The following is a 27,922-nucleotide window of genomic DNA, read 5'->3' as shown; positions in this document are numbered from 1 at the left end:
TGTTTTTATTCTAAAATTCCTGAAAAGCTGTTTGTTTTTTTTGCAGGACACAGACATTACTCTCTAATACTTCCAATGTGGTCTAAAGTAAAAGTCAGCCCTGTTAACTAAATGCCTACAATGGCTTCACTAAACAGCATTATCATCTTTTTTTCCCTCTTTTCTTCTCCCTTCCCCCTCCACTTAACTTTTTTGTGTGAAACCAACCCATCGTCACCCTGACCTCACATCCCTGTACACAAAAAGTTCATCCTCGCCAACATCATGTTTATCAAATAAAACCGGATTTTCCCAACTCCCCTCCCGCTTCTTGCTCCCCCAGCTTCCCTCCCCTCCCCTCCCCTCCCCTCCTCTGTGGCTCAGTAGTGCCCCCTAGCAGGGATGAACGTTACAGGCGCGGATCTCCTTCCGGTCCTTACAGCTGGCCGTCTGAGCGCCTTTAGCTCTTTTCTTCACCATCATGAAACGCTCTTGGATCCCCCCTCCGCATGGTTTGGTACAGTCCGTCCAGCTGGTCCACGGCTGCATCCTGCAACCTGTTGGAACAACAGTAGTATCTCCACTCTGGTCTCATGCTGCAGCTTTAATGATAATGAAAACATAAATAACAGATTACCAACCTGTCTGCTCCTCAACCACTGCATCTCTTCCCTGTTTACCCCGCCTCCTTCTCTTTCCTCCTCCTCCACCTCCACCCCCTCGCTCCTCCTTTGGTTTCGACCTGCACTTCCTAATCTTGCATTTCTTCCTCTGGATGGTCTCGGGACAAGCGGCACCCCCGAACTGCGGTTCCAGTTTGATCATACGGGTCCGAATGGTGTGTCCTTTACCGCAGGACTTGTTGCACTCGGACCACTCGGACCACTCAGAGACCATGCAGTCGAGGGCTAGAGGGTTAGGGAAGGAAGGAGAAGGAGAGCAAGAGGAAGAACCAGTAAAATGGAGCACACAATTAGTTAGATTGATTACAAATATTATATGCACAGGAAAATGTATCAAGTTTATCAGTCAAATATTGATTAAAGAGTAGAGTATAGAGTAGTAGAGTTGGTGTCTGTCTGTTGTGAAGTTCATATTGATGTCACAGCAGTCTCAACATAGAAAATACTATTCCTGTAATATTTAAAAAACAGCTCACTACAGTTTAAAATGGATCTTCTGACAGCAGCCATGTGGTCCAACTGATTGTCCAGTTGTCAGATTGTTGATGCAGGTAATTAATCAGGTGCTGTGACCCTGCTCACACTGCATGAGGTATGACACCGATCTGGCAGAAACTGGGCCCAATTCTGAAATTAGTTGATGGTGACAAATTCTGGCCTAAAATCAAAATTCTTCAGGCTTTTTATTCATTTTTGGTCCATTTTCAGTTCTTATCTGTCACTGAGGTCGTGTTCTGACTGAAGTTGCCACCTCCATGACATATGGCTCTGTTTATTACCAAGGTCTGAGGGAAAGTGAAGGATGCATACTAAATAAGTACTGAAATACAGCATAGTTATGGACAATAAATCTTGGACATTGCCAATAAAGATGGGAAATGGCATAGGACCACATGATTTATGGGAGATGAGTGTGGCAGAGCCATGTTCTTAGTCCTGGACGACGGCACGCTGACACCCAGATTAACAGAGGTGCTTTGACGAGGTAAAAGAAAATGATGAGGATATTTTTTTTTTTGCATCACATTATTTACATTTTGGCCAGCATTCCCATTAGTTATAAGAACATTTAATAAGCAATAAGCTAAGAGTAAGGACTCATCTTAGGACACAAGAGAGGATCGAACAGTTAAGGCCATTAACACATGACTCAGTGTCACGTGATTGGACAGGACGTAACCACCACTTTGTGCCCGTTTCTGTCATAATGAATGTACAGTCGTTGAACCAGGAAGCAGCAGCAGTTCTGGGCTCCCTTTACTCACGGCACTCAGGCAGCATGCACTTCTCTGTCTGCTCCAGCTCCTCGGTGCACTCTGCAGGATCAGACTTGAGCATCCTCTGACGTGTTCGCACTCCCCGCCCACATGTCACACTGCACACACTCCAGTCAGACCAGGGCGACAGCATGCAGGGGATGGTATCTGCACGTGGAGCAGGTGAAATAGAATAAATTATTTATCTCATCTTGTACAGTATCTCACTCACCATTTTCCTTCCTGAACGTATAATATTACATGTTTGATAACTTACGGCATTCTGGCATCATGCATTTTTCCACTTCGGCCACCTCGGCCTTACACATGGATCCGTCTATAGGGGGCATCTTCACCATGCGCTCACGTCTTCTCATACCCAACCCACAGGTGACGCTGCAGGGGTCCCACTCATTCCACTCAGTCACAACACAGCTGCTGGGGGCTGTGAAAAGATCAAAATACCAACTACTCAATACAAACACATCAGTACTTCCACCACAAAGAGAGCCCATGTTCAAGCCAAAGCAGCGGCTCTATTTTACAGACTGCTTATCGTTATTTATCATTATTCATTTATTTAAGTTCATCTGAATTCCATGTGTTTCCCTAAATCCTACCTAACATTGCCTTTACTGTACTTACTATTAATTACTCCAACATTGTGTCTATATTTCATGTCCTGTTCTCATCTTTTATTGTGATAAGTATAAAAAGTAATCAAGTAGTATATAAAATATACACAAAATATAAAATATACACAGTGGTGGAAGAAGTACACAGATGCTTCACTCAAATAAAAGTATTATCAGAAAAATTTACGAAAAGTACCAAGAGTCCTCATTATACCTTTTCAAACTGCTACAGTATTATGTTATTATAGTGTTTCAGCATGTGAGCAGCAACATAGCCATCACAGAGGCACAAGCCAGTGCCTTCTTAGTGCTGGTGCCAAGGCTGGATAAATGTAGAGGGTTCTGTGGGGGTGGGCATCCAGTGTAAAACATCTGCCAAATCAGATATGTAGATCAAAAATCATATTTCCATACCGGATTGGTCAAGGCCAATGGCCGTTTCGGGTACTATTAACCAACAAAACTATGCTAATGTTGGGCGAAGGAGAAGAAGAGGGGGAGGGCATGTGGCAGGGGCAGTGGGAGGGGAGGAAGGTTTGGAGTGTGAAAGTGGGAGTTAACTGTTGGCACTATGACTGGTTAAGGAACAGAGCTGGCTGATGCGATGGAGAAGAATCAATCAATCAATCAATCAATCAATCAGTCTTCATCTATATAGCGCCAGTTCATAACGGTGTAATCTCAAGACGCTTTCCATAAAGAGCAGGTCTAAACCAAACTCTTTAATTAAGAGAGAGACCCAACGATTCAGGATTCAAGAAGGAAGGTGGATATATTGTGTGCCCAGGACATGAGGTAGAAGGGGAATCAGGCCAAGAGGTGGAGGAGTTCAAACTGTTCTAATATGGTGTAGTTGGAAGGAATCCTGAGTGTCATGTCAAGAGTGTGATGGAGATGAACAGAGTCATGACAGACAGAGGACAGCATCATGAGTTTGAAGCTGGAATTTGAAGACGTGATGAAGAACATTGTCAGTGCATATGCCTCTCGAGCTGGGTGTCAGATGGAAAGAAGAATTCTGGGGGGAGCTTAACAAAGTGATGGAGAGTGTACCCAAGGTGGATCAAGTGGTGACTGGAGAAGACTTCATGTTGGTGAAGGGAACAGAGGTGAAGGCGTGGAGAGGAATGTGGAAGGACGAATGTTGTAGTGAACACGTATTACAAGAAGAGGGAGGAACACAGGGTGACGTATAGGAGTTACTGCGGAGTTCAGGGAGGGAGCTAAGACAGGCGCTGGGTGGTGGAGGAGAGTTACCAGATGGCTGGGTTACTACAGCAGAGGTGTTGAGGGGGACAGCTTGGACTTGTACTTGGAGTATCATGGTGTCTTGGCAGCAGAGTTTTTAAGTAGATTGTTTAACACAAAAGTGAGTAGGTGTAGAGACGGTCAGAAGAAGTTGCATTGTGTCATTGAATTTAGAGAAAGCAGATGATAGGCCCGAGAGAGAAGGTGTGGTCCTGTGTGAGGAAACCAGCAGTAGCAGAGAAGGATGTAAGAGTGGTGCAGGATATGTGTGAGGCCAGCGTGACAGTGGTGAGGTGTGCGACTCGTGGTAGAAGTGGGCTTACATCAAGGACTGATCAGAAGAGTCTCAATTCTAGACGGTGGATGGACCCTTTTCACCCTCTCATATTGTCCAGGATCCCAAAATGGAAATCCTGATTACTTTATCCAGGATCTTTGACCCTGATCCTGAACCAGAGAGCATCCTGCCACCTGACTGGGTGATAGGAGTCATGTCATGGCCCATCGAGGAAAGAGTGAAACAAGCCAACGCACAAATGTCAGTTCCTAGTGACTGCCCCGCCAATTGTCTGTTTCTTCCACAAACTCATCCACTGGGCCCACACATGCCGCCTTGCATTCTGCAACACGCTGGTTTATGGTGACGCAATGCATCTGGTGGCCTAAAATGGATGAGTGAGTCCGTGAGCATGTTTCTGCCTGTACCATCTGTGCACAAAATAAGACCTCTTCTCAGGCTCAGATGGGACTCCTCCAACCACTTTCTACTCCCAAAGGTCCCCGCTCTGATATATCCATGGAAATACTTGAGCACTTTAAGTTATACTTAAGTGCACTACTTGAGCAAATGTACTCAGCTACTTTCCGTCACTGATACTGATACTCATAAAGAGAGGCTCACAGCATTCATCGTTGACGACACACTTCTCCGTCTCTTCCGTGTGGAGCTGGCAGAGCGAGCCGTCCTCGGGATACTGTTTGACGTATCGCTCTCTAGACCTCATCCCCATCCCACAGGACACGCTGCAGGCCGACCAGCTGATCCACTCCGACATCATACACGTCGATGGCTCTGTCCACCGGGAAAAGAAAAAAAAGGAAAAGTTTGTACAAATGTTTCCATGCCATAGCTTGCAGGTCCAGTTGCCTTGTAGCCATTCCTCATTACTACCAGTACATAAGTAGGTCCACTGCTGGAGATGACCATCTATTTCAGAGAGTAATATAAACAGGCTAGTTTTAGTCAAATCATGTTGGCTGCCACTGCACAAAGTTCTAAGACGGGTGCACTGTGAAATAAAACAACACAGCAGGACTCTACATATCCCAGGGTTCCCAGTAGATGGAATTAAAGACAGGACATCGATGTGTAGAGGAACAAAGACACTGGAGAGGTCAAAGGTTACATTCAGCTACAGAAAAGCACCGTGGAGCTGATAGAGATTCATGATTTCCCTCATAAGTAGTTATTTTTTATGAGGAGGATTCCCAACCAGACTGACTTCACACCTGTTCTTGGCCATATGCTGGGTCCTAAAGTTTACCCCCGCAGCCCCTGTGAGGCTGGGAGGCCACCAGTCACCTCTGGACAATAAATAATAACACAAGTTACCCTGTTTAACTTGTATTAAATAAAAGAGGCCACACATTATGACAGCGTGCTATATTACCTTGAAAAGAAATATTAGTAATATTACTTCTTTGCTGATTCACATTTCTCTCTGTTACTATGAAGCCTTTGAATAAGCTTACTGGCCCCCACCCCAGCATGAACGATGCACAAGGACACCCACAGGTTGAGACTTTACTCTATAGTAAAACTCTTAGGGAGATGTTTTAACGGCGGGTGAGGACTGGGCTCTTTTGGAGCTGCGCCTTCTGGTTTTACCACTTTGGAGAGCGTCTGAGCTTTTTGTCCTCAGTCCCTGTCACAACAAACTGGCGAGTCATGTTTTAATATCTTTAGCAGCTTGGTTTTTTTATTTAATTTAGCTTGTTTTCAATCACTATTTAAGACTGTTATTGCATTATTTTATCAAACGCTGTCACTACGATGGCCGCAACAGTGTTTTAATGATATTTCTTTAGTGAAATACTTTTGGGAAAACTTTTGATTATTTAAACAGCTGCTGGAGTTTTAGCACTCTGATTGTGGGTAGCTCTGTTTTCTCAGAGGATCAACCACAATTATCGGTTTATAAATACAATGTGATGTGATGTTGACTGGTGCATGCTGTACTTCAAATTAAATATGGATTCACTCATTACTGAAATCTCCAGTAAATTCCTCTGGTACTACATCTGAACAGACGGCTGTTTTTAGATCATTATTTTCCGTAGCCTCTGATTAGGATAATACAATAAAAACACAATAATACAAAATGTCTTCAGTGTTCATCTGAATGACTGTTTGTATGTCTATAATCTCTAATAATGTTCAATGTTTTTAACACTGTTTTGTCTTCATACAGTGTAATATCCCTTGTTGTTATTGTACCATTGTTTTGGATTTGGTGCCCTACATTTATTGACCAATGAATTAGTCAGTGTTTGTCCTCCATACTTCACCAAGCAGGATGTCTGACAGGATTACTTGTACCCAGGTGCTCCAGTTCAGGACACTCTCTCTCTAAACCACACCAGGATTCTGTCAGAAGCTGCTTAGATTTCAGTCTGTTGAAGTTGAAGGTGCCATTTTTAAAAAGCTCTTCTTCAGAAACTGCTTCAACTCCCTTTTAATAAGGCAAGTTGCCTGAGGGACAGTCCTATTCACAGCATGGGCCTGAGGGAGTGGAAGTCAATATGTATGACCCTGGCTTGTATCAGCTGAAAAGTGAACTGCAGCTTCTCGGGCTTAACAAGGCTCCACTCTGGTGTATTTTATCACTATTAGCCAGGATGGAGCTTCCAGATCTCCTATTCTTCACTTACAGTGAGTCACTGTACGAGTGCCCTTTACTGCCGTCTCCTTCAAACACGTCTTCTGAGAGACGAGCCCTGCTGCAGATAGTGTATAAAACGTGAGAAAAAGAAGAGGAAAGAACAGGCCTTCTGAATAGGACTGTATTTAGAAATGATAGATGAACTTTGATCAACTTATCAAGGATTTTTCTGTCACTCAACATTTGACTCTCTGCCTTCCAGGACAGCACGGCTCACCGGCTTGTGGCCTAATAAAACAGAACTAAATGAATCATTAATAAAACATACATGTATCTCCTGCTTGGACGAGGAGTCCAGAGAGCCACTGGGTTTCCCAGGAATATTAATCACTCTTGGAGTCGCCCCCCATCCTGCCCCAACATGAACCTCACAATTATCAATCTCCTGCTGCACGCTAACGGAGCGCTAAATGAAAACAAAGGAGAGGTGCTCAAGAGTAAAAAGCTATCCCTGTTGCTGTCTGATAATCAATAAGAGGAGCTGTGAAGGCTGGGAGTGAACAAGTGTGTGTGTGTGTGTGTGTGTGTGAAGCTCCTTCAGCCTTGAACACCCTGAGCTTCACTCGTCTGATGGCTGGTAGACATCCTGGGATTGAGGGAAGAAGAGTGAGGAAGGAGGAAGACAGGCGCTGACTGTGCTGCCTCTCAGCATTTGTTCCAAACTGACAACTTCACTGGAAATTGGACAAAAGCAAAACTCCTGGGGTTTCATGCTTGTGTGTTTTTTTTGTGGGATAGCGGGTTGTTACTTGCAGCAAAAGAGAGCATCAAACTGACAAATTTTGACGGAAATCAGAAAGAAAAGTTTCTCCTTTGACAACAACAGAGAGAAATTGAGAGGAGGAGGAAACGCGGATGCTGATTTGCCTAAAACACATCTGTCATCGGCTTTGATACTTGGAATACCGTGAATCTCTGCTTGTTAAACATGTTTGTCTTTGCATCTTCACTTTGTTTTTGCATCGTAATGAGGTTCCTGAACATATGCAATCCCACCGTCCTTGTTATGTTTAACATAACAATGAAAGCATGGTGCGCTGATTTTGTTTGGTCAAAGATAAACATGATCAAATCGTGGTTTAAGCATCCTGGATGCAGGAGGACGCTCAGCATTAACAGCTAATCCACATAATCTGTTGTGTTTCAGTGAAGTAATTAGGGTATCCAATCACCAGTGTTTACACTGTGTGATTGGGGATTTACTGTATTTTGTGACACATCCTCTTGATGTAACCATAACAACTTCAGTCATGTGTGGGCTTCACTGTCTTTCAGAGCCGGCATCTGCTTCTCCACATTCTCTTTCTAATCACAGAGCCGCTTCCCGTTTCCTTCTGTTTTACCTGCGTCCTCGCTCACTCTGTATAATCCTTCACAACAATAACCCCAATTGTCATGTAATGGCTGCTCAATTAAATTTCTGGATAAAATAATTCCACTAGGCCGTGAAATATAAATGAGGCAGCAACTTTGTGTTTCCATCGCAGATTCCATCAGTTTAAGCCAAAATGAACCGTCCGCCGTCACTGAGTCTGTTCTAGTCAGGAAGAGATAAACACCTAAGCTTTAATCTGCTTATTATTTTGAAGGTTCACTGATTGCCCCCCTTGTTAATAGGAAATGAACACCCCGACTGTGAGAGGATTACAGCAAAAGAACTGCACTCTTTGTTTTTTGATGCTGACTTGTGTAATGAAGTGCTGCAGAAGACAGGACATGAGTGTGTTTATATTTCTGCAACAAAGTGCAGACGTACGGACAAATGAAGAGTTTGACGAGTGTAGAGGTTTAGAGGTGTATTCTAAAACAGTGCAAGTGCGTTTGTGTGTGTGTGCGCGCGCGTGTGTGTGTGTGTGTGTGCGCGTGTGTGTGTGTGTGTGTGTGTGTCAGGAACACTGTGAACAACATGACAATGATTCTGGACGGAAACGAGCTCAGTTCATTTGATTTGCATATATTAGTTAGATATCCTTGTGTTGTCAGCTCAACAAACAGATCAGTGATGAATGACCTATGAAAAATCATTGGGAGCTTTTAGTAAAACTCCTTTAACTATATTATTTCTATAAATAAAAAAAAAAAAGTACAACAGGCTTGCTTAATAAAGTATCTTCTGCTTTAATCATATCGCCCTGAATGGAGCTGCTGTGTGTTATAAACAGTCAGGGAAATCCATATTCATGCAGGATGCCTTTGAGACAAACACAAAGGTGAAATCACTGGAAGAAAAAAGTGCCCGCTTGCTAAACTTGAATGCAGAACACATGTGAGGTAACTTCATAATGTGTCTTTTAGTTTGTTGCAACTTTCTTCACTTCTGCCTCTGAAGTGTTTTTACTATCTGAACCACAGACTGGAGATAAAGATAGATGATGCGTCTCTGCTTCCTTCCACTGTCCAAAAAAGGACTGGTATACTGGTATACTTTGAAGGCAGTATACCGGATATAGCTGCCGCCATCTTGCGCTCGTGACATCATTTGGCGCCATACTACTTGAGGTGTTTTGGCTTCACTTTTGGGGAGCTGTCCATCTTTATATACAGTCTATGGTCTCAACTATGGCTCTCTGTTCACTGTTCCGACTTGGCTTTAGTCTCTCACCCTTGGTGTGTATTGGATAAAACATGCTGACAACACCTGCTTTGCAAGGATGTTACATTTCAGCCATTTGGTGGCTACCGGACTCGTACTTAGGATCTGTTTGTAACAAAAGGGCAAGCTCCAGGATTTAAAGAATTATCTTCTGTGCTACTTTGGCTGTGTTGCTGGAAGTGCTTCCACACGACCAACTAAATGTTATTTGTTGAAGAAGTACCGGCTGAGAATACTTGTTCTCTTCCAAATCCTCCATTATTTACATCTGTTTGAATCTATAAATGAACCTGTTGCCAGGACAAGAGCAGCTGACCACTTACAGAGCAACTACAGAGGAGTGCCTTACTCAAGGACGTCCCTAGCTACATACATCAGAGTCATTCACAGCTGTGGTCCTTTTGGGTGGCTGCTGTATTGTAGATCTGTGTGTGCGTGTGTGTGTTTGTGTGTGTGTTACCCTCCATACTGCATCCTGGTCCCATGCAGGGCTGAAAATCTTGAGTGTGAGGACACGGCACGCTGAGGTCCAGCTGGGCCTTCAGCATCCTCTGCCTCATCCTGCGGCCTTTTTCACAGGTAGCACTGCTGCAGGCTGACCAGGGAGACCAGCCTGAGTAGATGCACGTCTCTGGGGTGTCATCTAAGAGACACACACACACACACACACACACACACACACACACACACACACAGGTGCTTAGTGAATGGAGGAGATGGACACATTTTGATATTTTGGTTAAACTCTTCTGCTCATTCTGGTGCCTGGGATCACATGATCGTCGTTACCAGTTAATTTTGCTTTTGCAAAACTTCCTTTTTTCTATTTCATTTCTCTAAAGCAGCTGAACTGATTTGTCACAGTAAAGGCAGGAATAGGCTGACATTGATTATTTAACGTCGTACCCAAAGGTGATTACCACAGGTACTGGACCACAAGGGGCCACGTAGTGACATCTGAGGGGGAATGGAAGGAGTTGGAGAGAAAGGGAAGAGTGTGATTTGTGAATGTCTTGTCCAATTATCAGTGGTAGCAGAACTACAAGAAGCAGCAGGGGCACTGGCTTCAATTAATAATGCCCTCAGAGAGGCAGAGAAAATGAGTGGAGAGGAGGGAGAGAATATACTGTCAGGCCTCAGGGACAAACCTGAGTGGGTCCAATTCTCTGGGATAACGCATAATGACAGAGGAGGATGAGGGAAGAAAGGAGCTGAGACGTGGAGAGGAAGGCAAGAGGAGAGTTGGGTTGATGTGTAAGTGAAAGCAGTGAAGCACCGAGAGGAACCGAGGGGACCTGCGTGAATGGATACTCGTCTCTGTAGTGTCATCTCACACAGAGAAGAGGGGAAACGAGAGACAGGAGGAGAAAGAGAGGAGGAAAAAGGAGGAGGGGAAGAGGTAAATGGTCTATGACAGACTGAGGAAGACATTTATTAGGCGGCAGGAGATCCTTGTTAAGAATTCTGCTATGTGGGCAAAATCCTGCACCCTACCTAAGGCCACTTACAGTAAAAATAAGCACAAAGCACCCATGTACAACACAAGCTCCGGTCTGTCCTGTGTAGTCCTGTCAGCGGGTTAACAAGGAGGTAAAGTATAACTCATCGCATAACTGTAAGGCCGCAGAAATGAGCTCATGCTAGGAAAGCATTAATCGGAGAGATGCGTTGTGTTCACACCTGCTCCCAACAGCCACAGCAGGGTGAAAGGTTGGCCGTCATAGAGACGGTGGAGAGGTTACAGTGTCGCTATCAGCTGTTGACACGAAAAGTTAAAAAGAGCTACAATGAGAAGCTCAACATGGAGCTAAGAGGTTACAGAAATGATCCTGGAGTAGCCCATTTCAAGTCTGTTCAAGATCAACCCCATCTTGTACAGAGTATATTAATATACAACACATTTTCTTTCTTTTCTTTTTGTTAGGAATCATAACTGCTGCCTAGATCATGTCCACTGGCAGGGTTTTTAAAAGCAGGAAGTGTTACATCGTCACAAGGAGGAGGTGTTCAGTGTGGTTTGGCTACTAACACATGTGGTTAAGTCAGTGGTTTAGTAAAAAAGAGTTGGAAAAAGTCAACATGTTGTGTCTTAAAGTCAGCATAGATTTAACCGTGACCACAGTGTTTCCCTAACCTTAAAGGAACGGCAATAGCCGAAGCCAGGAGGCTACAGCAAGAAAAATATTCAGCAGAACATTTTAATTAAGGAGCTTTAGAGGTGTTCGCATATTTTTGACCTTTGGAGAAACAACAGCTAGCCCTACGATGCATGATGTTAGAAACATTCAGTATAAATGTGTGCTTGTTACGTGTAGAAAAAACATGAATTGGGCGGAATTACGTTTCTTACTACTTGTTATATGTGATTTTTAGGAGACAAGGTTGCAGAAATCCTAAATGTTGTTTGTTCTGTCATGATTTCTCTCTAATACCTCAATGAAGACACAGATATTATAGCACAAATGTGAGACAGATTATTTACTATATTACACATGAAATTGACAGAAACACTCAGGCAACGGGCCATAAACAGATTTCACGTGTAGTAACATCATTGTCTGGAGAGACAGAATCAGAGATGTGTCACAGAATCTAACGTATGCTTAATAAGGACAGGACTGCTGCTGTGCAAGCAGTGGGGTGCCCGCCTTCTCACAGCAGGGGGGGAGATAAAGCCCTGCCAGATGTGTATTCTGACTATCTGCCCTGAGCCCATCTGAGACTCTACTTAAACCCAGTGTGACTGTTATGAGCTATGTGTGTGTCCCTGAGCATCACAGACTGACTCCCCACAGTATGTGAACAGCCTGTGAGCGAAGAGTTTAAGTGAATGTTTTGCAAACACAAAGTAAAGGAATGCAATATCATGTAATGGCAGGGTGGGAATAATTAGGCCTAGTTACGCACTCCACCGTGCCCTTTAAGTTAAAGCTGGGGTAGGCAGTAATTTTTCGTGTCAGTGGGTAAATAATCCATAATCACCTCTCTGCATGTTGTAATTCAAGTGGTCTGAGAGAAACGGAATAAAGGACGAGTCGATATCAGCAAAGCATTTGGTTTAGTATCTCAATGTGTTGCAGTGTTTTGTTAGGATATGTGACATTATTATCAGATATCTTTTAATACAACCCTGAGTTGAACATTGATTTACCATGACAGAGGCTATGTTGAAATTCCTCCTGCTAACCGTAAAAATTTTATTCAAGTTCATGTAGTTTTACTATAAAAGCAGGTGATGAGTGGCCATGCTGATGCTAATACTTTAGCCCCCTGTTAACCTTACCAGAGGCATGCAGTTGCAGCTAACTTCAGTTCATGTCTACACAGCCAGCTAACGTTCTCTCCAAGGGCTTTACTAGTTTGCAAAGAAAATAGGACGGTACTTCTTATAGAATTGCCGCTATACGGTATAACAGCACTGGGATCGCAGTCACAGTCGAGATGATAGAGGCATTTTCCTGTGTGTATGAACCGCTGCTCATGTCTGCACTCATCTGCTGGGAGGGCCTGAGGACAGAGAACGGGGAGCAGAGAGCTGCAGGAGGAGACCTGTATTCTTCAAATTCTGGCTTTTTTCCAGATTCCATCTATCGCGTTTGGGAAAAAATAGTGTGTGCAAGTGTGTGTGTGTGTGTGTGTGTGTGTGCACATTTACTGTACCTTCCTCCTTCTCCTCCTGTCCAATATCAGCTACTATGTCATCTATGGTGTCTGGGACCACATTACACTGCTCTCCCTGTAGACACATGTTAAGCTAGAGTCACACACTAACACACAGAAAACGATCTGATTCAGATACAATGACACATTTGCTTGCTGGTGAGGTCCTGTAAGGGTTCTTTCCTTTTAAAAAAAAGTCTGTTTGAAAGTAAATGACTTTCATTGTTGTAGAAAAATGACTTAAAGGCAGGGTCTGCGAGTATCCAACCAAAACACACTAGTACACACACACGCTCTTATATACCACATTGTACCTTTCTAGCGATGCGTTCCACCACCACTTTGGCTACGGGGGTAATTGCCCCTCCCTCGGGGTCGTAGAAGGGGCTCTGGGGATGGTCCAAACTGGTCAAGGGTCGGATCTTCTCCTGAGGAACGGTGGGCTTGTTTGGTGACTGAAAGAGGCCGAAATAAGAGGATGCTAGATATAAAGTACGGTTCCCAAAGGTTAAAGCTGCTTTAATCACGTCAGTACAATACAAGATAGATAGATAGATAGATAGATAGATAGAGAGAGAGAAAGAAGCCACCCCTGCTGCACTGAACATCATATCAGGAAGTTTAGCACTACAAGGGCCTTTCATATTTCACTGTCATCTCCCTTGGTAGATGTCCTCTAGTTTGCAATGTGAATCTAAAGCTGAATTAATTCTGACGGCTCTTTAGTAATCAGGGGGAAACGGACGTGCACAGATAATATGCTGCAGGTGAAGATCAGGTCACGATTTGAAGGGGAGCTATTCCCACTCTCCCACGTTAGCATCATGCAAATCACGCGCTTGGTGTGGAATGATTGGTGTCCTAAAGGAAAACATCTGCTTTTGTATATTGGGTACCAGATACGCCCGAGGGAAGAGAGTCCGAGCCTTCCACCGAGGAATGGTTAAAGTAATCAAAGCTAAACAGCTGAAATTTAGGACGTGGGAATTATTTATGGGACAAGAATACTAGTCCACTAGCAGCACATAGCGTCTGCATGTCTGTGAAACAGGCTTTTTAAAAAGAGAACATGATTTCTCTCGAGGCGAGGAACAGTAGAGTAAGAGTAATTTATGCTTGAAAACTGGAATCGATAATAAGTAATAACACTACAATAGCTGCATTGATTTTATACTCCATTCTGACCAAAACAGGTGCAGTAGGTGGGTGTCAAGGGCCTGAAAGAGTCATCTACAGTCACTGTCTCCCATAAGCCATCAGGTCCAGGGGTCTCTTTTCTGTTTGATCTCGTTATGCATCATTAATATCCATCCATCCAGGTGTGTGTGGTAGCATGTGAGGCTATGTATTGTTAGAGTTAAGAGAGAAAAGATAAAAACACATGACAAATATGAATCATTCTCTTTGTTCACGCAGGTTCACTCAACGCTGTCGGTTCAAGTTTCAAACTAACTTTCAATTTAATCTATGCAGAATACTGAAAAGGACAAAGGGAAGAATCTACAAAGGAAGTATTAGGGGGGATATGAAGCTCTAGTGCCGTAGTGACAATGTTGACAATTCCCTTTGTGGTTACAAGTTCACTTAAAGTTTCTTTTCCGATTTTCTGGTTAAAAGATCTCGTCTGGAGACCATACAGAAGACAAACATCTTTTTTTTTTTTTTTTTTTTTTTTTTTACAAACTACAGCTTTGCTTGTAATGTCTGCAAACAGAAAGAAACAATACAGTGTTTTCAGGCAGTGCAAGCATGAACAAGCCTAAGGTCCAGAGGACGTGTACTTCCATGTCTCTGTCTGTAGGTGGCAGTGATTTAATGTCTGCTACACAGTGGCACGCATGCATTATGTTTTCCACGGAAGCGTCCATTTATTGGCTTGGAAAATGGAGTTTGAAAGACCTTCCTGGACTGTCTAAGCCATGTGTAAGCAGTGCACTGTTTTATACTGATTCTCATTTATATTGCACAACACACATCAAACAACAGCTAACAAACTGTCCATTTACTTCACACCAGAGGAAAAATAAATACTGCTTTCTTTTCTGTTTACTTTCTAATATAACACGTAAAATGCTAACTACTTTAATTATGGTCCCCATGATGACAACATTTATAACTTAGAATACACACACTGGACACATGCATGAGTGCCAGGATGAGTAAGAGGCCTAAGACGACCAAATAAAGGGACTGCTGACAGGCTAAAAACAGGCCCAAACAGGCAAGAATGCTTTTCAAAGTAAGAGAAGCAGACAGAAACCAACATTAGTGCACTCTTAAATAAGGCAATATTCCACCAAGACCCTCTGATTGTGTCTTCATTTCATAACAACCAATTCTCCAGTGGTCCTTCATGATGGCAACAGCTTTGGTAAACTGTAACACAACTGCAAACGTTCAGGCTTCTATCACTGCCAACGAACATTTGAACTATCCTCTAAAGTTAGGCTGTATTACCTCATATGTGACACCACCGTCGGTGCCTGCATCCCAGGGAATGAGGTCTGTCACCAGCTTCTGCACCCAGCCACAGTCCTTGGTACAGAGGTCCTCTCCTGACAGCCCCACGTTCCAGTCTGGACTGGGCCCAAGCATGGTGAGGAAGGACATGAGGTGACGGGTCCGGTCCACTGAAAACTCTGCTGATGGAGCCGCTCGCCTGGTGACAGAAAAAAAACGAAGAAGGAAGAAAGAAACGCAGAGTAAATCTGGAAAAATAAATTACATTTTAAATACTTTAATGAGACAGTCTTAATATGTTTTGAACATAATCACCTCTGATGAAACCTAGACCTCAAGGCTCAGCTTTGGCAATTTATAGTTAATTACTTGCAAAATGGCCAATTCAGATGTCACGACCTCTGACCCGAGTCACACTCTGGTCTCAAGCTAATTGCTGGACAACTGAGGCTCCCAAATATCCAATTAGTGGCAGAGCATAGCCCATACTGACACATTCTCTCTGGCTGTCCAAAACATGCTGAAAATAATAAACTATTCTGAAGATAATAACAGGGTAATGTGGAATTTCTTTATAAAAAAAACAGCCCTTCATATGTAAATTATCACATCTTAACCAAGACATTAGTGCAAACACAACTATCTTGGAGCAACTACACAACTTTGCATGCAAAATTGAACAAAATGAGCTAATGTTTCATTTTCACAGTGAGTGTGTGACTGTGTGGGTGTTGCATGCATGTGTGTGAATGTTCTCATTAGTAAAAATAATAGTGGCGAGTATATCGCAAATGACAGACAACGCTAGAAGGGCTAATTAAACAGATGTTTGGTGAAAGATACAGTACATTAGTGTGGGAATGTATGTGTGTGTGTATGTGTGTGTGTGTGTGTGCTAATGCTCATACAGTGCTGAGGGGTAGAATTGTGATAAGTTTCTAATTGCTCTTGAACTAATTCCAAAGAGTACACAGGATGCCAGAGTGTGTGACTGTTCAGACAAGCCGGTCTGGCTTTTAAGAGCTGCATAAAGGAAAGAATCATGGAACAATTAAGAATACATTTTTCTCAAATTCACACCTTACAATAGCATCTGAATTTCAATTAGAATTTATAGTTCGGAGAGTGAGTCGATACTGAAACTTTATTTGTCCAACTTTTTAGTACCAATCCTGCTAATTAAGAGTTTGTTACTGCTCAGAATGAAGACTGAGATTTATGTAACAAATAAATAAAATATGTGTCTCATTTTGTTTCTGTTGTGCCCTAAATTCTGTAGATGTAATATTTGTTACATAATGTAATTGAGCAAGAATTTTGACTCTTGTTTACTACGAGCCCAACAGATGATGTTACGGTTTAGAAAAAAATACATAGAATAATCTGGACTTGGAGAAAGGCCGAGGCAGCTTCTCAAGGGAGAGAAATTACAACTTGTTTTGAAGGTTTCCGAAATATCAAGTTTTCACGAAGAGAGAGAAAATCAGCCTTCTTTTTAGCCTGGCCCCCAGACCAAAACAGTTTATAACTCAAGGATATACAATTTTCTCAACCTAAAAAGGAGCAGCCGAAGATAAGACACCAAAATAGGACGTTTTCATAAAGTCACATATTTATGAGAAAATAAATTCGGACTTTGCATTAAGTAAATGCACATGGTCTCAGTCCAGAAACACTATTTTGTATGACATTATAACCTCCGAGAGTAATCGACATTATTTTTAGAGATGGATTTTAAGTTTAATGGAAATTTCAATTCTCCTGACAGCTGGTGTAAGCAAATATAAACTACAGTGTTACTGCAGCTATTGTGCCTGCATGCTCCATGCTGTTCCATTGGTCCACTTACAGTGCTGGTGAATAACCAGAGTGTCAAAACTCACAACGAGTAGTTCCTCGGCATGCAATATGTTACCCAGGGAATTGGATAATGATGTCCATGTCCACTGAGTGCTGTAGGAGGTGCTGAAATTATACCAACTAAGACTAAGCAACAGCTAATAATACTGGCCCCCAGCTGGTTCACTGCCTGTGAGCCTGTTGGAAGTTATGTGATAATTACAACCTACTTTTATGGTCTGTCCTCACATACATAGCACCAATCAAATTTAAGCACTGATATTTTCAGTTGGACACAAACTGCACCAACATGCAGATGTATATTTCTGTTTCATAACTTCCCGATTCTTTCTTTCTTCATATAAACTTTGATTTCATTAATCAGATGTGGCGCAGAAGTGCCTTTTCCCTTTAGTGAAACTGACACTGAGTGATACTTACAGGTTGAGCGGCTGCCATGCCGGCCACTGAGCCTTTGTTTTAATGACAGTCAGTACTTCATCTCCCTGTGGAGAGGAAGAGATGGAGAGATAGAAAATGAGAGAGAGATACAAGAGGCAATTTGTCACTAAAATGGATGATGATAAAGAGAGAAAAAAGAAACATTGACAGAGAAAAGGCCAAAATTGACAAATTGACATGACTGAGGGTGAGCACTCCCATCCAAGGACAGCAAAGTGTATTCCACTTTTCAAAGGCTTAAGAGCCTGGGCAAAGTGTGTCTCTTATCAGGGAAGAATGGCTCTGTGTTGCTTTATAATAGTTGGCTGTTATTCTAGTGTGGGACCTCGCTCTGCACAGTCTTTATGGTCTCTCTGCAACAATACGGCCACTTTATAGACTGCACAACACATTATCTCTCATGATGCATCGGATGTAATTATTCCGCCAAAAGCAAGAAGACAAATGATGGATTTAGTGTGGAGCAGGAGTTGATTTGGACAGAATTGCAAGGTCCATTTGTGGCCTTTCTGCTTTAATAATAATTGTTTTGTCTGCACTTCTCCATCTTTTTGTCTTTCTTTTTCAAACACACACACACACACACACATCCATCTTTGAATACACACACGAACAGTCACACGCAAACACACATTCAGACAGCTTCAGTTCAGGATGTGGCAAAAAAAAAAGAAAAAAAAAGAAGCTTTTTTTCTGGTTGACTGGAGGTTCCACAGTCGCCGTGAAAGCCTCCCTCCTTGCTTGGGGCGGTGTGGAGAAAATCTGTGTGTGTGCGAGGGTGTGTTTGGTGGTGGGTGGTTGGGCGGGTGTCTGCATGTGTGGATGAAAACAGTTTTGCAAGTCAGTGTCCATCTTCTCTTCAGAGCAGCCCCGGGGCTCTGGGTCCTCTTGGTCCTCAGACCTCACTGCATTCTCTCATAAATAAACACACACACACACACAGAGGCGGTCACAGGTGGACACACAAAGACAGACATGTATATGAATATAGACAGCCAGAGGGGCAGACACACACAAGCTGGCAGGGAGTCAACATAAACGGAGACAGACAGAAGAACCAATGAGCAATGGATGAATCTGGGGTGGCACACGGAGACAAGGGTTTTATTTTCCCACTTGCAGCGACACTGGCTTATGTGGACCAGAAACAAAGATGAGCTGGTAGCTACACAGAGTTCAGTTAAATGTGAGAACTGGGTAATAAAAAATAAATCAAACAGTCCTTTGAGTAGGATTTTCTGGTTAAAGGTTATTTGCCCAAACCTCAGTTCATGCTGCGATGTCGTGTGAACTTGCCCACACAATCAGCTGTGAAAAAAACATCTGACCAGATGGATAAAAGCAGATACACAGTGAGTGAATAGCTGGTGAACGAAGAAAGAATTTAGCAGCTAAAGAGCCAGATATTTCCCTCGGGGGATGGTGAGACCACAACAGATCTAAACGGTGAGTGAAATGAATGCTAAAGTTGCTCCATGTCTGCTGGATATGTAAATAAGAAACTATTTACCAACAAGTTTGCCATAAAGCTTGTTTCCACTTCTCCCAAGTGGGCAAAACATCAATAAATGCAGGTTTAACGAAGCAGTTCTTTCAGCCCTGATGAATATCTTTAATTGTCCTTAAGTCTCGGATCACATACTAACAAGTATTTTTTTGGTGCTTATGCCTTATTAACTTAACCAAAGCGGGGCCAGATCACAACACAGAACATCTATATGAATCTTAATAGACACTTACTTTGTAAGTGTTTCGAAAGCCTCTGAGAAAGAATGTTGTCCTGCCAACAGGGGCGTCTCATTAGGAAATGCTCATCTGGCTCATTATTGAAAGTGATGACAAATTACTATTGTTCCCAAGTATTAATAGGCAAGTCGGGCGTAACAACTGGTGTAGACAGAGACAAAGGACCCATTAGCATGACTCAAAGACCAGGCAGTTTGAACTCTGAAAAAAAGTTCAGTACACAGGTGATCAGTCTGGACAATGGCTAACAAATCAGGCCAGAAGGCTTAGTCAGAACCTGAAACACCAAACACTAAACACCAGCAGAGATATGCTGGATCATTTGACACAGAGGTACATGGACAAAGTGGCACAGAGAGGGGGGGGGACACACAGACTAAATACACTGGGAAGGGGGAGGATAATGAGGGACAGGTGAAGCTAATCTGGCAATCACACAGGTGGGAAACACACAAGGGCAGCAAGTGAAGTATCTGAAACGACAGGAGAAGTGAGTGGGACAAAGCTGGGGAACGATGAAAGAATGAAAACATATCCTAAGAAGCAGAAGCTTTTAGGAAGACAAGGAAAATGGGGATTATGTCCAGATTCGATAGATAAGGGGAATCAGTTTTGTCAAGAGAAGTCCAGCATTGATATACTCAATTATAAACTCAGTCCAATATGATCACTCCAATAAAAGAAATCTAGAATCACGTCTTCACACTGTCAAGGTTAGGTCAACAGGTCAGTGGCAGCCTCCCTTCACTTCCATTATACTTGGCCATGTGTTGATGCAACAGTATTGATACAACAGTATCAACACAGCAGACTCCAAATCACCAAAATAGAATAATTTCTCCAATGCGAACGCACTCGACGTGTTCAAATCATATTCAGACATGACTCACCACTTTACCGCCGCAATTGTTCCGTGTTTTTCCCACCTTGGTACCTCAAATGAATGGAAGCCAGTAATTACACATTTCTCACTTTTTCTGCTAGATAAACATGTTTAAGGTAATTTTCTCTATGATTATTTCACTCGGCAATCTACCATTACCTGAAACACAAAATGTTTTGGTTCAATATAAAAGAGAAAAACAAAAAAAAAGCCTATTCCTGTCAAACAGTCGTGCACAGTTTATCGCAGCCCTCAGCCAGTCTCATGTAATACAAACGGCTTCATGAGGGCCGGTAGGAGATGCAAATCTTCCAGTAATGGTCTTGTTTGTTTGTGGTAATTATCATAATGGTACAAAATGACAGTGATTTCAATGTGTAAATGCACATAACGTTTTCATGAATGTTTTCATGGAGAAGAGAAAGAAAAGGAAAAGGAAAAGGGAGGTGGAGGAGCAAACTGTGGGGGGAGGAAGGAGAAGAAGAGAAACGACAAGCTGGGTACGAAAAAATGTGAGACAAGCTGGGCAGGAGGACGGTGGGACTGGGAAAGTGTAACTGAAGAGAATGAGGATGGCAAGAAAAGATGAGCAAGGGATAAGGAAGGCGGGGATAAGAAGTTAAAATGATAATAGAGGAAGACAGCATGAGAATGGGGCTGCAGCGGATGGGGGTGGAACAAGGAAGACGCAACTGAGAGGGACAGAGGGAGGAAGCGACAGGAATGCACTTAATAGAAGGAAAGAATGGCGATTTGAGAGAAAGGGGAAGAGGGCTGAAGACACTTCCCTCACTCCCTCCATCCCCTCTTTGCTTTATTGTCCCATTACTCCTTCCTGTCTGTCATTGCTCTTTCAAACCTGCCTTATATCCACTTACATTTTTCTTTCCAACTTGCTCCTTTCTCCATCTTCTTGTCCTTTTTACCCTTCCTTTCATTTTATCTTCTTATTTCTTTTAGCCCCTAAACAGCACGTAATCAATATTCAAACCTAACCATAATTCTAACTAATGCAAGAATGATTAGTTGATCAACCAATTTGCATCCTTATCAAACAGGCCTATAAGTCTCTACAGCCATGCTAGCAGCACTGTGAGGCTATACTAAGGCCAATGGTTAGCGCTAAACACAAAGTAAAGCTGATGGGAATGTCATTAGTTTTGTAGGTACTGGACAAATCAAAAATTTGGTGTGATGATGACGTGAAATAAAAAGTCACTGGATCACCAAAGTCATTATGATACATCATCTAGGGACCATGAATGCATGTACCAAGTTTCCTGGCAGTCCATCAGTGGACGAACCAACACTCAGACATCACAGCCTCTAGAATTACTGATCATCAAAATGATCATCAGTTGCAATTTCATCCCTATTTCTGTCCAAAAGACGTCAGAACTTGACCAGATGTCTCCACTTTGTAAATCCCCACACATCCATTTATTTACTACTGACAGTGCTTGAACTCCTGCTACAGTGACTGGACTCTACTACAGTGAGACGCTCTCACTTGAGTGGCTCCTGCTGTCGTTCGCGTTCTGTCAGACAGCAGCAGGTGCGACGGCGGTGAAAGTGAAGAGAAAAGAGGACACAAGAAATTACAAAGATTAGTAAGTGACACTGCTGGCCAACACTCAGGTACACGGTGCTGAGGTGAAGGCCTGAGCAACAGAACGCTGTGAATCACTGCTGTTCCTGCAGCATATGAGCCATGACAGCAAATATAAAATCTATATCTAGACCATCTGGATGATGGATGGGAAAATGGGGACAGTGTAAAAGAGAAATACAGAGGGATTGAGAGTAAAGCAGAGAGGACGGACAAATATAAAAGATAGATAGAGATAGAGAGACAAAAGGCATCTGATGCAGCAGCTGGGTTTTAATCTGCATGTTTTTGCAATTAATAATTTATCAAATTCACAGCTGAATTGGCAGTTGATATTAATAAAAAAATATGAGCTCAGTGGTAGTTGAAATGCTTTTGTTAAATAAGTAAGGCAGCATGACACACATGGGTTAAAAATATATACACAAGTCCTATTGATGAGATATACTGTACATTATAAGAGCCAACTAACTCTCTTGAAGGTTCAATAAAAAATTTTAATTGCGAAATTTCCAATGAAAATGGGCTAATATGCTGTGAAGTTTATTCAATGAGTCTTTTAAATGTTGCAATGATTAAAGCTGCTCTTTACAGGTTCATCGGTATGAGCGAATGCTTTCATTACACATAATTGGATCAATTGTAAAATATGGATTAGTACTAATATTGGATGTGGGACTATTTCCGAGGTCAAGAATAAACTGTCATGCTCAACATAAAACATTGTGGCTGCCATGTTTAAACTACTCAGTACTACTATTATGCAACATTTCCAGAACTTAGAGCACATTTTTCTCGACAGGTGAAAAATGAAATACTTGTGTGGACAGGACAGAGGCAGACACAAAGACAGCCTGAACCATTTCTTCCCAAATCCCCTCAATGGTCTCAATGCGGCCTCACTTATCATTCGCTCACTTTGGAATGAAGTTTTGCCCGCAGGGACGCTCCTCATGTTGGCGTGAAGCTTTGTATTGTCTTTCCAGCCTGGGTCTAATAAAGGAAGATGAGTCTGGGGACTTAGGGAAAAGGTGTCTAATAAAAAATCAACACTGCACTAATGCAATTACAATTGCACGGGGGCCGTGGAACAGATGGATGACTGGGCCACTATGTTGTAACTCAGACAGATAAAATTTACAGCTTAAGGTCAAATTCTGGGAACACACGCACACACACACACACACACACACACACACACACATTGACATACATACTCACACATGTAAGTACTCACTTAGAGTCATGGCACACTGAGAACACGTAGTTTTATCTAAAGGTGACAACATGATGAAACAATCTGCCCTTGTGGAAATAAATTGTAATTCCCCTTGTCTAGCGAGATGTCTTCGATCATTTGTCAAATATCATTTCACAAAGATACACACAGCAATTTCATCTCAGCTGATTATTTATCAACCACCTGTGACATGGATATGAAAAGCCATGCTGTATCATCTGTCAAATTACAATGTAATTTACTTGTCCTTCAAGCTAGTTGCTGTAATTGTACTATACAGAACACCAGCCTGTGTTCCCCTAAAGCAAAACCATAAACAGATTTGAAATAAACAAAGCCCATATCTTCTTTTCTTTCTCCTGAGGTCTTCCTAGTTGCAAATCACAATTTAATATTTAATGATGTAACATTGAGTATGTGTTGTTGTAGTATGTGTGTTTTTATCCTTTCAAGGCATTCGATTAACTCAGTAAAAAAGCTTGAGCATTTGAAATTTTCCTAATTCTAGTAATAACTTGATAATTCTAACACTGTGGCCCCTGGCGATATGAGTTTGTTCATTTCCGTCTCCATATAACTCATCATACCTCAAACTCCAGAGTAAAATTTCAATTCTTCACATTAAACACACCCGTAGAGCTCCCGTGATCGAAACAAGTTAGCTCTGCAAACCACATTAGAACTGAGTTTTTATGACACTTTGACGACTGTGTTTCCAATTGCGATGATACTACTGCCAAAGGTAGTAATATCAGGGTGTAAAAACATGCTGTTTTATTGAATATAGCCAATTAAAGTCCCCATGTTTGTGTAGAGGACGAAATCCCTGATGGCTGCAGATTTATACATAGAATATCTGCTGTGACACCAAAAACCACACTCACTCTTTTTAAAAACAAATTGTCAACTACTTGTTAAGTAGTAGGACGAGGAGGAAGCGGAGGCCACAGGAGGTGGTCAATTGGCCGAATCATGGCTTTGTGCACCGGTTGGAGGGGTAGCATTGCAAGACCTTGAGAGAACCCAGTGGCATGAGAGGTGTCACATTCTTCATGAAGCGGTATGACAAGGGGTGGAGGAATTAAGTACATTCAGAATGTGGATTTCCTCCTGACGGAGGCAAGCCATCAATCTCCAGATTGCTTGGTCGGAGCTCTGGAAGGCTGAGTCTCTCCAAACCAAGTTCCTGATCCAGTTGGTTTATGAACAGCCAACATTCACCACTAGGGTCTGGCAGAAACACCAGTGTTCACACTGTGTCTCAGAAGAGGACTCATGGAGCACATTCTACATAGTTGACCAATAGTGCCCCTTCCCTATGGTGCTACTGGTGGCATCCCATAGGTGCAAACAACTGCACCCAAAGAAACAATTGAAATGGGCTGTGTCAAGGAAGTGGGGGGGGTGGCACCAGTTGGGGCTGGCACCTGAAGATTGACCTCTGGAGGTAGCTCAAGGTCCCAGACACCATCGCAAAGACCACACACAGGCCATGCACGGTCCTGATGTCAGAAACAGTTGTCCCGCTAGAATTCAACATCTCCCGGAGAGACCAGGTGGAAGCAACAGTCAAAAACCAAAAAGACTAATCTGCTTCATCTGGACTGCATGGCCTTGGATTTCTTCTTATGAAACTACTGTTATACCAGCCAATCGTCCTATCAATGAGAATTTGGTGGGACGGGAGCATGTTGACTGACAACACGACCGACCACAAGCAGCCAATATCCTCAGAATGTTGCGTTCATGTAAAGCACCACTGCTCACAATAAGAATTAAATTGAGAAATTTAGTATTCGGGCCTTTAAACAATTTGCAGTGTTTGTGTGTTTTGTGTGGATCATGTGCACATGGTACTTATGCTCTCTGCTGGTGTAGCCACTTGTTTTATGTTTTATGCTGTTTTGCGCATTTTGCTGCGTGTGTTTTTGTGCCCCGGTCGTTTTGTGTGTTTGTGTGCGTATGTGTGTGTGTTTGAGTAAGTGTGTGTATCTCAGTGTGCATTTCCATCTAGATATTATAACCTGAAGGCTTGGTAATCCATCACACCAGTGTCGGGTGTAATATGTGACACATTCACCTGAGGAAACATTGTCACATTAGTCAGCATGGATCAGCTTCGCTCTTCATCTTGGCAAGCCTCTCTGTTTGCTACAAAGAACAAAACAGCTGCAATTAATAATAGCTGAAGAATGAGCTGGAGTTATGAGGTTTTCATACCGTGAATCCTTTAGGCCCACAACTATGTGGTACAGGCCTGTATATGCATGAATATTTGTATTTAAGTGAAAAAGATATGAGCCAAGGCACGTCCACAGATCATCCCATTTTAAAGTGCTAATATACCTCTTGCTGGTATAGCTTGCTGATTTGTTTATCTGTTTACCGAGCCATTTAACTTTGAGGTAGTTCAGGAAAATAGATGACTCTACTGAATGAGCAAAGAAGTCATTTTCATCAATAACGTAATGTAAAAAAAAAAAAAAAAAAAGGGGGAACTATAAAAAAACATGTTATGACAGATGAGAAAACACAAGAAAAAATACTTTCAAGCTGAGATAAGAAATTAGGAAAATAGATCAACTGCCACGAAAGCGCCTTTGAATTGCTATTGAAGAAATGTGGAAGCTTCAACAGAAAGCCTTTTGAATCTGTGTTTGAAGTGGATCGGGAAATGGAGATGACGTTTTAAAGACTGCTATCCAGCAGACTGCAGCCACTCATCCACGACACCTCAAAGGCTCTCGGTTTAAATCATTATCATCGAGAGCATCCAGAGGGAGGAGAGAAGAGGAGAGGAGAGAAGAGAAGAGAAGAGAAGAGAAGAGAAGAGAAGAGAAGAGAAGAGAGGAGAAGAGAAGAGAAGAGAAGAGAAGAGAAGAGAAGAGAAGAGAAGAGAAGAGAAGAGAAGAGAAGAGAAGAGAAGAGAAGAGAAGGAATACTTTAGGTCACCTGTGTAATCTAGTGTCCGTTTCTCTGTCCTGTTGTTCTGCTCCTGTGTATTTCGGAGCCTGTGGTGATTTCTGGCCTTAACTTTGCAATAACTCAGGACAGGTAAACCTTAAATGATTGGCTCCATTATTTAGTAATTTGGCAAAACAAAGGTGTTGTCATTTTTTTCCCAAGATTATGAATGTAGTCTTTTCTAAGGCAGCCACAGATACTGCAGTTGTGAACCTTTCCTTGGCTATAATTTGGAAAGAAGGCAAAAGTCATTATGTGCTCAGCTGAGAACTGATTCTCTGCCTCTGGCAGCTGAGGTGATGATTTTGAAATTGCTTCTGGCAGTTTCATTTTATGTTATATTGTAGCAAATAGGCTGACCCAAGAAGACCTCTATGTGAAAAACTACAGACCAAAGAAACAGATCTGACAACTTTATTTTCAAATGGTTCTTTAAGGAGGAAGACAGCACACACTTTTTCTATTGAATCCTCTAATTTTGCCACACTGTGAACATTGCTATACCATGTGTCTAGGGATGCCTATTGCAATCATAGCCTGTTATAGATACAGAGTTTGCACTCTCTATGCACAGTGCAGTGTATACGAATCTTAGTATTATATATTGCCTTATCTATCTTTGCCATGGCTATGGTACATTGTTTTTGTAACAGCTCTGAAGTAGTGGCCTCATCAGTGTTAACGTCAATGTTACTGTTAGTGCTAATGTTTTAGGACCGTGTGAATACATCACTCCCATTTAAAGAGTGTATTGCAGAAAAACATGAAAATAGGTATTACTGTATTTCTGTACTTATCCACTCAAACCAGCCCATGTGACCCTACCACAGCTCTGACATGTAGTTACATTTTGGAGAGGGTGCACAGCCTATGACATATTTATTGCAATGATGTGTGCAGGTTACGTAGTTTCGCCATAACCCCTTAACACGGGGCCGTAAATCCAGTTTAAGATCGGAATTGGTCTCCTTGCTGCCCCTGGTGGCCTGGTGGTCTCTGGGTGAAAACACAACACAAGCAATAAATGTGATTTATAGATGTAGATGTTTCCCCCCACTGGCCACTCAAAAACCTACTTGAACAAGTTACAAGAAAGTGGGATTTGTTCTCTATCTTTAGTATCTTTTGGCAGAACAAGAGAAAGGACCTATAAGGATTATAGATTTATTCCTTCCTTGTGTCTTCCCTTTAAGATATTTGTACATACTGTATGTGGTACACTGTAAGTGATTGCATTAAGTTAGGTGTCGTGAGCATCTTTCACACGGGGCCAATCACAACTTTAACAAAAGCCAGCAACGATTTGTGCACTTTGAACTCTAATGATAATAATTCAAATAACCAAAAGCTAGTTGTTTGTGAAGATGACTTCCTCTGAGGCCTCCAGTGAGTCAGTAAAAATGAAGCAGCTGTATTTCAGTCTCCAATCAAACCAGTGTGCTGGGCTCCAGCTTAGATACCAAATCAGGGACTGATTTACACTCAAGGTTACTGCAGCTGACCTGCTGGTGCGGGATAGAAGCCTGGCTACAGACAGGGCAACTATAACTTTGAATCAACTTCTACAAAGTCTACAATACAAAGCACGTGACACAGTACAACACAGCATTGACTAAAAAAAGATGTGTTAAGAAGTGAAGGAAAAGAGGAGTGAGGTCACAAACTTGGAGCAAGAAAAGAACAAAGAAAAACAAGAGCACGAGTAAGAATGGGTGTCGGAGAG

At 42.4% G+C, this 27,922-nt stretch overlaps 1 protein-coding gene across 1 annotated transcript in view; it reads right to left on the bottom strand.

Annotated features, from left to right (window-relative positions):
• Positions 1 to 353: 353 nt before the first annotated feature.
• The window catches only part of spon1b (spondin 1b), a 71,575-nt gene continuing 44,006 nt past the window's right edge, over positions 354 to 27,922 (bottom strand). Inside the window, exons 7-16 of the mRNA XM_070830277.1 lie at positions 17,737 to 17,801; positions 15,454 to 15,655; positions 13,311 to 13,451; positions 12,997 to 13,072; positions 9,797 to 9,979; positions 4,703 to 4,873; positions 2,196 to 2,363; positions 1,928 to 2,086; positions 621 to 887; positions 354 to 536 (exon numbers count right to left, since the gene is read on the bottom strand). Coding sequence (XP_070686378.1) covers positions 373 to 536; positions 621 to 887; positions 1,928 to 2,086; positions 2,196 to 2,363; positions 4,703 to 4,873; positions 9,797 to 9,979; positions 12,997 to 13,072; positions 13,311 to 13,451; positions 15,454 to 15,655; positions 17,737 to 17,801 — 1,596 coding nt within the window. The 3' untranslated portion in view covers positions 354 to 372. The remainder of the gene's footprint in view (positions 537 to 620; positions 888 to 1,927; positions 2,087 to 2,195; positions 2,364 to 4,702; positions 4,874 to 9,796; positions 9,980 to 12,996; positions 13,073 to 13,310; positions 13,452 to 15,453; positions 15,656 to 17,736; positions 17,802 to 27,922) is intronic.

Source organism: Pempheris klunzingeri, chromosome 5 (assembly GCF_042242105.1).
Source record: "Pempheris klunzingeri isolate RE-2024b chromosome 5, fPemKlu1.hap1, whole genome shotgun sequence".
Lineage (NCBI taxonomy): Eukaryota > Metazoa > Chordata > Actinopteri > Acropomatiformes > Pempheridae > Pempheris > Pempheris klunzingeri.
The sequence above is the reverse complement of the archived record's forward strand: the minus strand, read 5'-3'. Positions and strand labels throughout refer to the sequence as shown.